Source organism: Mustela nigripes, chromosome 5 (assembly GCF_022355385.1).
Source record: "Mustela nigripes isolate SB6536 chromosome 5, MUSNIG.SB6536, whole genome shotgun sequence".
Classification (NCBI taxonomy): Eukaryota; Metazoa; Chordata; class Mammalia; order Carnivora; family Mustelidae; genus Mustela; species Mustela nigripes.
In genome coordinates, this window is record NC_081561.1 from 31,900,078 (window position 1) to 31,912,496 (window position 12,419).

At 46.5% G+C, this 12,419-nt stretch overlaps 1 protein-coding gene across 3 annotated transcripts; it reads right to left on the reverse strand.

Annotated features, from left to right (window-relative positions):
• Positions 1 to 3,299: 3,299 nt before the first annotated feature.
• On the reverse strand, positions 3,300 to 10,777 carry RPS10 (ribosomal protein S10). 3 transcript variants are annotated; one of them, XM_059400055.1, is made up of 6 exons: positions 10,669 to 10,777; positions 9,683 to 9,832; positions 9,285 to 9,456; positions 6,844 to 6,921; positions 4,295 to 4,350; positions 3,300 to 3,391 (listed from the first exon to the last, which is right to left on the reverse strand). In XM_059400055.1, exons 2-6 carry the CDS (start codon positions 9,830 to 9,832, stop codon positions 3,350 to 3,352), a joined length of 498 nt encoding a protein of 165 aa, XP_059256038.1. In that variant the 5' UTR covers positions 10,669 to 10,777; the 3' UTR covers positions 3,300 to 3,349. The 3 variants fall into 3 exon arrangements, with proteins under 3 accessions (XP_059256038.1, XP_059256039.1, XP_059256040.1); XM_059400056.1 differs by lacking the exon at positions 10,669 to 10,777 and adding an exon at positions 10,419 to 10,440; XM_059400057.1 differs by lacking the exon at positions 10,669 to 10,777 and adding an exon at positions 10,313 to 10,335.
• Between the last annotated feature and the right edge of the window lie 1,642 nt (positions 10,778 to 12,419).

A 12,419-nucleotide genomic window follows, 5' to 3' on the forward strand; every position in this document is an offset into this window, starting at 1 on the left:
ATTTGTGTTTCCAAAAAATAACCTTGGCAGGGCAAAGCTGGAGGCAGGGAACCTCTTAGGAAGGGATTACAGCAGTTCTGGGAAAGTTACCGGCTGCCTGAGGTGCCGGCAAGGAGGAAAGTTTGCAACAGGAGGATCTGTTATACGTTTGCTTCCACCTCCAGCCCGGTTGTCTGTTTGCTGGTAGATCACCAGATTCCTTCTATAGCATCCTAAGACCATGTCCTTGTCCTGACAGCCTAACCAAAAATGGCCCTCTTACCCAAGTTGTTGATACTTTCTCTGAGAGCCAAGAGTCCTTCACCATTCATTGGAAATAGACAAACCTTGTTCCCAGGACAGTGACCAAACCAGGATCTCTCTCACGCTTGGGCTTTGAAACAAGTGCTATCAACAAGATTTTCTCCCATCTTTCTCCAATGTTTTAAGAAGTAAAAGGATCAACCAATTCTAAGGGTTCAGCATTAAAGCAGCAGAAGTCCATGACCCCACGTATTCCCAAACTTTGGAGAAGAATTTGATCGTGAGTGAGCCTGTCTTTTAGTTCTCAGAGGCCTGGCTTCTAGAAACAAGGGCAGGGATGGGAAATCCTAGCCACCATGGGCCCACGCTGCCATGCTGGAGGCCCAGGCCAGGCACCCGAGTAAGGAGTGTCCCAGAGAGCCCTCATGTTTGGGGCTAGAGGACACATCCTTCTCAAAAACATCTGTCTCCCAGCCCCTAACATAGGCATATGGTAGTTGCTTCTTGAAGATCTACAGTTAGGACTTTAAGCAAATCACAGACTTAAAGCTGCTACCAGCACTACCTATAAGGGAGACTGTTTCAGGGAAAGGGGGTTTATGTATTGGAAAGTCAGTGTTGAACTAGGGAAATTTGTCTTCAGCTGTCAGCACCCCAAATCCCTTACAAATCCTTAGCAACCTTTGTTGGTGGTAGTAGTGGTAGTGGGGTTTAGCGGGTGAGCTTCCAGGCTGGTGGGGAGATGTGAAGCTGTGAAGCAAACAGACCCTGGATGATGGACCAGGTTGCCCCAAAACTTGCACCCACTACAGGTTGTGCTCCAGGAGGCCTCTCCCTGCCTTCTAACCGGCTGTACAGGTGATCTTCCTAGGCATTTGTAATAGTCAACATCCGTTTTTACCCCCCCCCCCAAAAAAACCCTAATTTTTGACGAGAATTTCCTGACACCATCCTACATTCTGGTTTTCCTATAAAGGATGGAAAGCATCTTCACGGTGCCTGACTGGTCTCCCCCTTCCTCTGCTCAACAAACCCTACTCTGGGTCACTCCAGCAGTCATTCATCCCTTCCGCCCTGCACGTAGAATTCACTCTGGACATAATTATTTACCACTTAACAGTAGCTAGCATACACTTTTAAAAATTAAACTCTATGCCCAACGTGCTTGAACTCACGACCCCAAGATCAAGAGTCACATGCCCTATAAGCTGAGCCAGTCAGGTGCCCATGGCATACAGACTTTCAGTGTTTAGCTTTGGTTTTGTTTTCCTAGGTAGACTTAAGTCTTTTAAGGCAAATCTTGAGGCTGGTTTCCCAGAGCACTAGCACTGATCCCTGAACAGCTAATCAATGATTATTGATTGTTAGTGGTATTCAATCTACCAATGTAGGGGGAGGGGGCTGGCCAGCAGCGGAAGAGCCGCCTCTGTTGGGTTATGTCCACAGGCTACAATCCTACCTTGTATATTCCTTGAGTGATGTTGGAGAATATATCCTGGAACTAATTTAAGTCATGAGGAAAGGAGTTGGCAAGGAGCCCTAGCCAAAAAAGTGATATTTAAGGGCCAGAAAATCAGCAAGGTTATAGAGGAAACCCATCTGCTTGCTCGCTGGCTTTGGTGGGAAACAGAAAGGCTTGGAGCTTATTAGCATTTCATAGTGGAATCCAGGTTAAACAATCACAAGGCGTGTGAACACAGGCAAACCACTTGACATCACTTGAGCCAGCAGAAAAATTGGATAAAAAGCAATCTTTGGCAAGGAAGCCAAGGCCACACTGAAACAGCTTCCCCAAACACCACCTTTCTGCCAAAGCAAGCTTCTACTTATTGGTGGCTCAGAATACAAAGCTCATCTCTTAAAACTAGTGTTTTAAGTCCTCATTTGGTATTGCTGTCGGCTGCCACCTTGTGGTCCATATTACAGCCGCCTACCGAGACAAACAGGTTGCTGCTACCAGCACAAAACCACCTGTTCCCAAATGTTATGAATCTCACTTTGCTAACTGTCCATCTCTGTACAACGCTTGGCAGAGTCCCCCCACGCCCTTAAGATCCACTAGTTACCAGTTCCACAGAGAAAACTCACCTTGGCAGACACGTCGAGTTGTTGGCCCGAAGTTGCTGCCTCAAAGTATTTGACCCCATTCCTGTGTACTTCCTACAACCATCACCAGTCATGGTTCCATCTGTAAGCCAAAGCCAGTATTTGACCCAGCAAACCTCTGCAGGATTATGCCCCTGAAATTCTCACTGGCTGCACCTTCATGGCACCAACAAGGTCCCTTGGTATCTTTACCAAGATGGCACTTGGCCCCACTGGGGAATGTCACCACTCTAATCCATTTACTCCCATCACATGTAGGTAGGGCCACCACTTAAAAAGGCTCCAGGACACTGGACAAGTGTTCCCTCCTTTTAAAGGAGCCCTGGACTGGGGCACCTGTGTGGTTCAGATGGTTAGCATCTGCCTTTGGCTCAGGTCACAATCTCCAGGTCCTAGGACAGAGCCCCATCTTGGGCTGCCAGCTCAGAGGGAGTCTGCTTCTCCCTCTGCCTGTGCACTTTTAAATGAATAAATAAAATCTTTAAAATAAATAAATAAAGGAACCTGGGATGGCAAGAGTTCCAACCAGCTATTGTGATTATGTAAAAACAAAAACTCCCATGGGTTCTTCCTGTGGCTGGTGGTTCCCTTCAGGTGTTTGTGCAATTTTAACTGTTTCCTCCTTCCATTCATATAAACCTTAACCCTTGAAGGTTGAGACTAAATTCTGGGGTTAACAGAGCAGCAACATGCCCCCACTGCAGAGCTGCACCAGCAGGAACTGCCTAGAGAAGATGCCCCGCTCTCCAAGTAGCCCCCGAAAAGCAACCACACTGGACAGCACGTCCTGGAACACAGGGCCAGGACTGCATCCCTAAACAGCCACATGTGATGCCACCCTGCATGGGGATGACCCCTTACCCCAGTCCAGTCTTGCCCCATTTACATTGTAATCCTTCTGTCATTCCTGTTCAGGCCACATAATGCAAACCAAATAGTACACAACAAGATTAATTTTTTTCTGGCTACAAATTTATTCAACACAAAACAATCTCCAACTTTACTGAGGTGGCTGACCACGTCCACGACCAAATCCGCCTCTCTGCAAGAGAAAACAGACAGCATGAGCATTAGTAGCAGGCTGAGCAGCAGGCCTCATTATCACAGGACAGGGCCCCGTGAAGCTCAAGAGTTCAGGCCATAAATTCAGCCCTGCCTTTTACTATGAGGCCACATTCACCACCCAGGCCGGTTTCCACATCTGTAAAATGGGAATATGGATACCCACGCAAGGGTATGTTTATACACACACATACACACACACACGCGCGCACGTGCACGCGCTCACACACACACACCCTCCCTCTCAGCACAGGACAAGACCTTGTGCCTGCCACACACACCACCTTCCCACAAACGAGGCCACAGAGAACACTTGTGCCATGATGACCTGCCACAGAACAGCTGTCACTCCAATAGGGCTACGCCCGCCCCGTGCCAGGCACTCTGCCTAATCGCACAAGCACCTGCCACAACTACAACTGGAACTCCTATTTTAAAGAGGAGGAAAATAGAAGCACAGCAGGGATGTGTCCAATATCACATCATCTGAAAAAGATGAAGACCCTGACCCCAGCCATCTTGGTTCTAGAACTCACTCAATCTCTAGTCTGGAGTTCTTTTTTTTTTTTTTCCTAGTCTGGAGTTCTTAACCCTAAATCTTAATTCATGAAAATAAGGGAGTCACAATTACGATGCTCACTAATGAAGAAACCAACACTATGCCACATGTAGTACTGATTTGGGAGACTCATTTCAGTAATATATCTATTTACAAAAGTTTACATACTCCATCTTCATGTAAAAACTCAGAATTCATGTTATTTTTGGGGGGATCCACTGTAGCAAGGGGTGGACCCACCACACTGCATAGGATCCCTAGAACTTGTAGGCCCCCAGGACCAGGCCAGAACAATGACTAGGGAGAGCCAACAGGGATACTCACAAACTGGAACTCAGTTGCTGAACCAGCCCCAGCCTCAGCTTTCTTGTCGGCACCAGCTGGAAGGAGAAATACCAATTCGGAGTCATCTTATGTTATGATCTGTTACAGACCAAGGGAAGACAGGTCTCCAGGATGATTCTGCAGAAGCCATGTCCGCAAATGTACCCCGGGAAGTACAAGTAAGTTACACCGAGTGGTGGGAACACCCTGTGAACCACTCCTGCCCCTCCCTTTCCTGGGGCAGCTTTCCTTAAATCATCCTTCCAAACTCACAGCCCAAACTGTCACTTCCAGGAAGGCTGCCCAGACCACAAAGCCTGGGATATGTGCCCCTCTCTATGGCCAAAGAGGACCCTCGTTTCCCACCGAGTTACTTACATGCTTCAGATTGGCATCTAGCTTACAGAAGAGATAAAGGACACGAAGGCCCACAAAAGCAAAACCAACCAGCAGCATGACCATGATAAAAAATAAGATGAAAGACCCAGTGCTGCCCTGCCTGTACGGTGGCCACTAGTCCAAACTGAGGTGTGTGCAACATACATGTAAGTTGTCAAAATTTAAGAGAATGCAAAACATCTTGCTAATGTTTATACAGATTACATGTTAAAATAACATTTTAAAATATACTGGATTTAGGGTGCGTGGCTGGCTCAGCGGGTAGAGCATGCAACTCTTGTTCTTGGGGTTGTAGGTTTGAGTCCCATGTTGGGTGTATATCATTTAAAATTAAAAAACAAAACAAAACAAAACAAAAAACCATACTGGATTTAAAAAATTATTGCTGTAAACTACCTTCCACTTGTCTTAGGTGTGGCCACTAGGAAATGTTATGGTTCACGAGGGATGTGGATGGAGACAGCACCATCAGGGGGCGTAGTCTCACTAATATCTCAATTAGGTCTCACGCTGGCCCATTTCAGACCACATCCATCATTAGGCTCTTGCCCCTCACTTCCCTGCAGCCCAAGCTACCATGTCCCCAACTCTACTTTTGTTCAGGCTGCTCTCACCCCACCTCAACTTGGGAAACCCATGAGGCTCAGGCCCAACCTTGTCTCCCTGACTGATTCCGCACGTGGTGTGACCTCTAGTAGGAGCAACCATTAACTTCTTCTGAACTGAGAGCCTGTTCGTTTGAAAAATTCTTACTATTCAGTAACATACTCAAGTCAAGTAATCACTTCTATTTCATATTTCAACAATTAGCAGCCATGACCAGAGACAGGCAAGAGTAAAGAACTTAATGAAAATTCCTCTTCATGGGACACCTGGGTGGCTCAGTGGGTTAAAGCAGCCTTTGGCTCAGGTCATGATCCCAGGGTCCTGGGATCAAGCCCCACATTGGGCTCTTTGCTCAGCAGGGCGACCTCTCTCTGCCTGCCTCTCTGCCTACTTGTGATCTGTCAAATAAATAAATAAATAAAATCTTAAAAAAAAAAAAGAAAAGAAAAGAAAATGCCCCTTCATACTTTGCTTTCATATCACCATCAACTGCTTCTCAACAAAGATATGGACTATTGAAAAAAAGTCCCAAGCCCTGGGATGGTTAAGTCACTCACGGTGGCTCAGTCAGTTAAGCATCCGCCTTTGCAGGTCATGATCCCAGGGTCCTGGGATGGAGTACCACATCAGGCTCCCTACTCAGCAGGGAGTCTACATCACCCCCCCCTCTGCCTGCTGCTCCCCCTGCCTGTGCACTCTGACAAATAAATAAATAAAACCCTTTAAAAAATAAATAAAATAAATCCCAAGCCCTACCATGGCCCACAGAGCTATGAGACCTACATCCTCAATATGACTCTCCTGCTGCCTTCTGCTTCAGAAAGCCATGTGCCTTCATGGTCGTCCCCCAGGGAGCCACTGGCTGACTCCTTCCTTCAGGTGTTTGCTTATTAAATCGTACTTCTGCAGCTTTCCCTGATAACTGCACCACTGATCCCTCTGCTTGAATTTTTCCCTGCAGCACCCATGCCATGGACATACTAGACAGTCCTTTCTGCTTACTAGTTTCCTACTACTAAAACGCAATTTCAATGAGAAACGTCTTTTGTCTGTTATGCACACTGTCTTTGGCTCCCAGAACAGAGCCTGGCAAGTCACACTCAATGTATATACATTATCTGAATGAACAAACATCTGTTATTCCAAATCAATGCAAACACCTGCTGTTTAAAAACTAAATTTTTTTCTGTTTAAAACTATTTTTTAAGAAAACAGTAAGGATAACTTAAGTGGGCGCCCTCAAGAATCTGTGACACAGGAACACAACTACAAAACTAAGAAAAGCATGTTGCTTTCTTCAAAGTTTTCAATTTTGCTCTAGAGGTCTTCAACAGAACTTGTCTGTATCCCCAATGAAGCAGGCTTTTGTCCTAACCCCACCCATCAAACCCCTGCAAGGACTCCAGCTAAAAAAGACCTGAAGATTGAGACCAAGAATCTTTCCTGGTCACCTTGGCACTTTCAAGGGCTGAGCCCCAGCCAGGGTGCCCAAGAATCCAAGGACTCTTCCCCAATGCCCCCGACAGAGAGGATGCTTCACTCACGGGGCACAGCGCTTCGTCTGTAGGTGTCTCTGTCAGCTTCCCCTCGTGTGAGTCTTGCAGGTCGCTCTCCCTCCAGACCTATACAAATTAAATGACATGTGAATGTAGGGCAATGTGCAGACTCTGTGCCCTTCAGGATGAGAAAAGTGGAAACAACTTAGTTATGCTGGGTTAAAGGGGACAGAACTCTTGGACCCAGAGCTATCAGCTAGAAATTTTGTCATCACCGACACTGGCTTCTCCAGAGCCTAGAACACGCAAAATTAAAATGCCACCCATCTGTAAAAGGATCACTTTTTTCTGTTCTATTTCTCAACCCAGACACACATTTTCCAATTACTTGGCAAATTAAGCAATCCAACCGTTTCTACAAACATCTGAACAGCCAAAATTTTGAACATTACCCATCTCTGAAGTGGAAAATCTCCTGGGCAAACAGAAAAGGAGGTACCATAAGCTGAAAGCCCCACTTCCAGTAGTCAGGGTGTAAATACAGAGGCCACCAAAGAGTCCTTAGTTGCTCTGGGCTTCTTCATACACCTCACTAGATTGTGGATATAACGGCAGATTTAAAAACTACTCTTAAGGGGCGCCTGGGTGGCTCAGTGGGTTAAAGCCTCTGCCTTCGGCTCAGGTCACGATCTCAGGGTCCTGTGATCGAGCCCCACATTGGGCTCTCTGCTCAGCGGGGAGCCTGCTTCCTCACTCTCTCTGCCTGCTTCTCTGCCTACCTGTGATCTCTTTGTGTCAAATAAATAAATAAAATATTTGTTTAAAAAAAGCTACTTTTGGGCGCCTGGGTGGCTCAGTGGGTTAAGCCGCCGCCTTCGGCTCAGGTCATGATCTCAGGGTCCTGGGATTGAGTCCCGCATCGGGCTCTCTGCTCAGCAGGGAGCCTGCTTCCTTCTCTCTCTCTCTGCCTGCCTCTCAGTGTACTTGTAATTTCTCTCTGTCAAATAAATAAATAAAATCTTAAAAAAAAAAAATAAAATAAAAAAATAAAAAAAGCTACTTTTAAGATACTCTCATCAACACTGGAAGTTTAATCTGGTACCTTCTTCACCTAGTTACCCTGGAACTTTCCTTCAAATCCACATGATTAGAATATAGATCGTAGTTATCTTGAATATCACAGGTTTGAACTGCATGGGTTCACAATCCCTTTTTCGATAAAAGTATAGTAGTACAGTAAATATGTTGATTATTTTCTTAATGTTCTCTTCTTTATTTTAAGGCTATCAATAAACTATTTCTTATCAGTAAGATTCTGGTCAACAGCAGACTATTAATAGTTTTCAAAAAATCAAAAATCTTGGACAATGGGGGTGGGTGGGTGGGAATGGGGACAATGACGTCACAGGCGCCCTGACTGCTAAGTTGTTCCAAGGGTCAACTATATATTTTTTTAGTATGAGAAGTTAGATTGAACCTGTAGTGAGTGACTAAAATAAATAAATGCCAGGTCCCATCTATGCCAACCAAATCAGAATCAGTGGGGTCCAGACAATGGAACCTCCCCCACCCTGGGATTCCAAGATGTAGTGGAGAACCTTTCCTCCACTGATACATAATCCCACCCAACCACCAGAATCCCACCAGGAAGCTGTCATTAAAAAATACAAATTCCTGGGCGCCTGGGTGGCTCAGTGGGTTAAGCCACTGCCTTCGGCTCAGGTCATGATCCCAGGGTCCTGGGATCGAGTCCCGCATCGGGCTCTCTGCTCAGCAGGGAGCCTGCTTCCTTCTCTCTCTCTGCCTACTTGTAATCTCTCTCTGTCAAATAAATAAATAAAATCTTTAAAAAAAAAAAAATACAAATTCCTGAGCGCTACCAAGCCTGTCTCCACGGGAATCTGGGCAGTCTGGTGATCTGTTTTAGGACCCTCTGCACCTCATCACCCAAGCCCACAAACTGCTGCTCCTACAAAGTTCCTGTGTTAAGTTCTTTCAGAATCTAAAGAAAGAGAACCATAACCTTGACAACCTGCAACTGTGAGCCAACCATGATCTTGAGCCAGAATGTAATTCATCCCCCACAAGCACATCCTTTCACGCTACAACTATATACACACCCGCCCTCCCCTATCTGACTTTTGTTTTTGCTCTCATTGCCAAGAAACTCTAGAACACTCTCCATCTCTTTCACATGTGGTAAACAGCTTTGCTCTGGTCTTGAAGAGTTACTCAATGCCCAACCATACATGCCAGGACACAAACTATGCTCTGTTTAATGGCATCCCTGAAGACCTGACCTAATCGCGGTTCCATGACAAGGTACAAAGGTTCCAGGCCTTGGCCCAGGTCCTGCAAGCCAGAGCCCCCTCTTAAGTGGACACCAATGGTGTATGGTAAGACCTCGTCTGTCTGATCCCCCCAAGTTTCATATACATTCCCCCAGAGAAGGATCAACTTCAGAGCAGGCCTTTACACGGGCAACATACCTTTGGGCCGTGGTCTGCCAGTCTCAGGGCGGCTGCGGCGCAGAGTGGCAGGCACAATCTCAGGGGGCAGGTGGAGGTAATCGCGCAGATACTGGATACCCTCGTTGGTAAGGTACCAGTAGAAATGTCTCCAGGCAAACTGTTCCTTTACGTAGCCTCGTGATTTGAGAGACTGGAAGACAGAACACAACTATCAAGACAGAACCAGAGGCTTCAATCTAGAAGCTTGGCGCAAAAGGACGCTAAATTGCATAGACGAGTTTTCATGGTGTATCTACCTCAGCGCCCTTCAAGGCAGCAAGCAGCTCTGGCTGTCCTGACCTCTCCTTGGAATGTGCCTCGAACATTTAGTGGAAAATCCCTCCATCTGCACCCCACTCGAGCAGCCCCCAGGCTACCTGCATGGCCTTCATGACGTGAAGATTGGGCACGTTCTTGTCTGCCAACTCAGGGTGTTTGGGCATGTGGACATCCTTCTTGGCCACCATCACTCCCTCCTTGAAAAGGAGTTCATAAATGGCAATTCGGTTCTTCTTGGGCATCAACATCTGGAAGGAAGCATATCATCAGGAACATTTCTGAGCAATGAAGCCAGGGCCCAGCAACCAAGTTCAGGACCCCAGAACGATCCCCAGGGAATCCCAGTCCAAGGGGCGGGTACCTCAAACCACACCGTGATCAACCTGCAGAGAGAACTTCAAACCCTGCAAAACTGAAAGCCCCTGGTTACCCTCCTCCACCTCCCAAACACGCTGGAGGAAAAACTTGCCATGATGTTTGAGCAAAACAGGAGTAGGGTTACTGCTCGCTACAGACTTTACTCTCACACCCACAGAAATAGAACGTAGGGGCGGGGGGCAGCAAACCTTGTATTCCCGGACTATTTGGGGAAACATCAGCAACTGTACCTAGCGCGGAATACTTGCAGGGGCAAGGACGCAGGGTGGGCCTGGAGGGGAGCCCTCCCTTCGTGACAGGCCGCTGACCCCAAACCAAAAGGCCAAGGCCTTCGCACCCTCATCCCCTACCTCTCTTTCCTCCAAACCAGAGCTCCAGGGCCACCAGGAGGCGGCCAAGGATGAGGGACTCCGGAGCGAAACAAAGGCGGGCAAGGGGGACCGCAGTCTCCCTAACCTCGCCAGAAGAGTCGCCGCGGCACCAGGGTTTCAATCCTCCCCTCCTCGACCTCCGCCAACCGGCCGCCAATCTTCTACCAGCTCCCCCCCGCACCCCCCCGCCGTGTGCCCCCGGCCCATCTATTCAGAAATGGGCGCACGGTGAGCCACAGGGGCTCCCCCGCCCCGACGCCGGGGACGAGCGACGACTACGACAGCTGGAAAGCCAGGATGGACACCGATAGAAAGCGGACCGCGGAGAAACGCACCTCGGCGGCTGCTACGTCCGGTGCCGGAGCTGGAAAGGAAGGGGCATGCGCGACGCGGCGCGGCGTCTCTTCCGGGCTGGCGTGCTCCGCCCCCCGCGAGGACCCGCGGGCTGCCTGGGGTGGCCTCGGAGGTGCCTAAAAGGGGCTGGATCGGAGGCACCCGCGGACGCTGACCTCCCCGACCAGACGCGCACGTGGGAGCCCTCACTGGAACCTGTGAGCCTGCGTGCTTGTTCGGAGCATGGTTACTTTTATTCTTGGACAGGCACTTTAGAAGCACGCCACTTCTTTATTTCTCGTCGACAAATTAACATTATCATGGAAGTAATAGATGTTTTTTGAGCGGGGAGAGAATATATAGACAGAACAGTAACAGAAATAAAAGAATGAAACAGAATCCTATAGGCTAAAGATAATGGCCATTCACATTTTGGTATATGTTTTTCCAAACTAAAACGCATCCAAGCAAATATATGTATGTATTTGAGAAAAATACATACCTGTGTTATGTAAGATGTGGTTGGTGACCTGTGTTTTTCCACTTAACAATACATCGTGAATCTTTTCATGTTAGTTAATATCTAAATTTGTAATGACAGTAGTCCACTGTAGGATAGTTTAATCAACACCCTATGACTGGATATATATTTTTAAAGCCCTTCACTATTATCAGTAATAATACCACACACATATGTGCACAATTGTCCACTATTTTTGTTAGAATATGCTCCTGGAAGTTGTAATTATTGAGTAACAAAGCACACATTTGTACATTTTGTACAGTCTGCATTGATTTCCAGGAAGGCATTATCAATTTCATTCTAGGCAACAGTGACTAACAAGGCTCACGTTCCTATTAATCCTGCTAGGATTGGATAATATTCTTATTCATTTTTTATCACTCCGATAGTAAGAAATATTAATTTAATTGCTCTTTTAATTCACTTTCATTGACTACTTCTGCAGCTCATCATTTGTATTCCTTCTTTTATTAATGGTTCATTTCCACCATCAGTTTTCCTATTGAAAGTTTTTTCCTATTAATTTGAAATCACTTTTTACGTATAAAAGCTGTTAATCCTTTGTCACATACTTCTTCAAGAATTTACCCCATTTTTTCATTTGTTTTGATTTTCATGATATTTTGAAATGGAAGTTTCACATTTCTTTATATCCAAATCTTTATGGTTTCAGACTTTGGTACAATGTTTGAAAAGTCACTTAGCATCTCAAGATTATATAAATATTCACCTAGTTTTTCAAGTATTTTTTTTGTGGTCTTATTATTTAAAAAGAAATATTTGTGGGCTCCTGGGTGGCTCAGTAGGTTAAAGCCTCTGCCTTAGGCTCTGGTCATGATCCCAGGATCCTGGAATTGAACCCCACATTGGGCTCTCTGCTCAGTGGAGAGCTTGCTTCCCCCTCTCTGTCTGCCTGCCTCTCTGCCTACTTGTGATCGTTGTCAAATAAATAAATGAAATCTTTTTTTTAAAGATTTTATTTATTTATTTGACAGAGAGAGATCACAAGTAGGCAGAGAAGCAGGCAGAGAGAGAGGAGAAAGCAGGCTCCCCGCTGAGCAGAGAGGCTGATGCAGGGCTTGATCCCAGGACCCTGGGATCATGACCTGAGCCAAAAGCAGAGGCTTTAACCCACTGAGCCACCCAGGCACCCCAAATAAATGAAATCTTATTTAAAAAAAAAAAAAGAAATATTTGTCAATTTTGCAAGATGGGAAGAGTTCTGGAGCT

Excerpts from the sequence above, each read along its gene's own strand:
- RPS10 (XM_059400055.1), bottom strand. The coding sequence starts at position 9,832 with ATGTTGATGCCCAAGAAGAACCGAATTGCCATTTATGAACTCCTTTTC. Across the intron at positions 9,457-9,682 it reads ACGTCATGAAGGCCATGCAG|TCTCTCAAATCACGAGGCTA; the intron begins GTAGCCTGGGGG and ends TCTGTCTTCCAG. Across the intron at positions 4,351-6,843 it reads CAGACGAAGCGCTGTGCCCC|CTGGTGCCGACAAGAAAGCT; the intron begins GTGAGTGAAGCA and ends TTCTCCTTCCAG.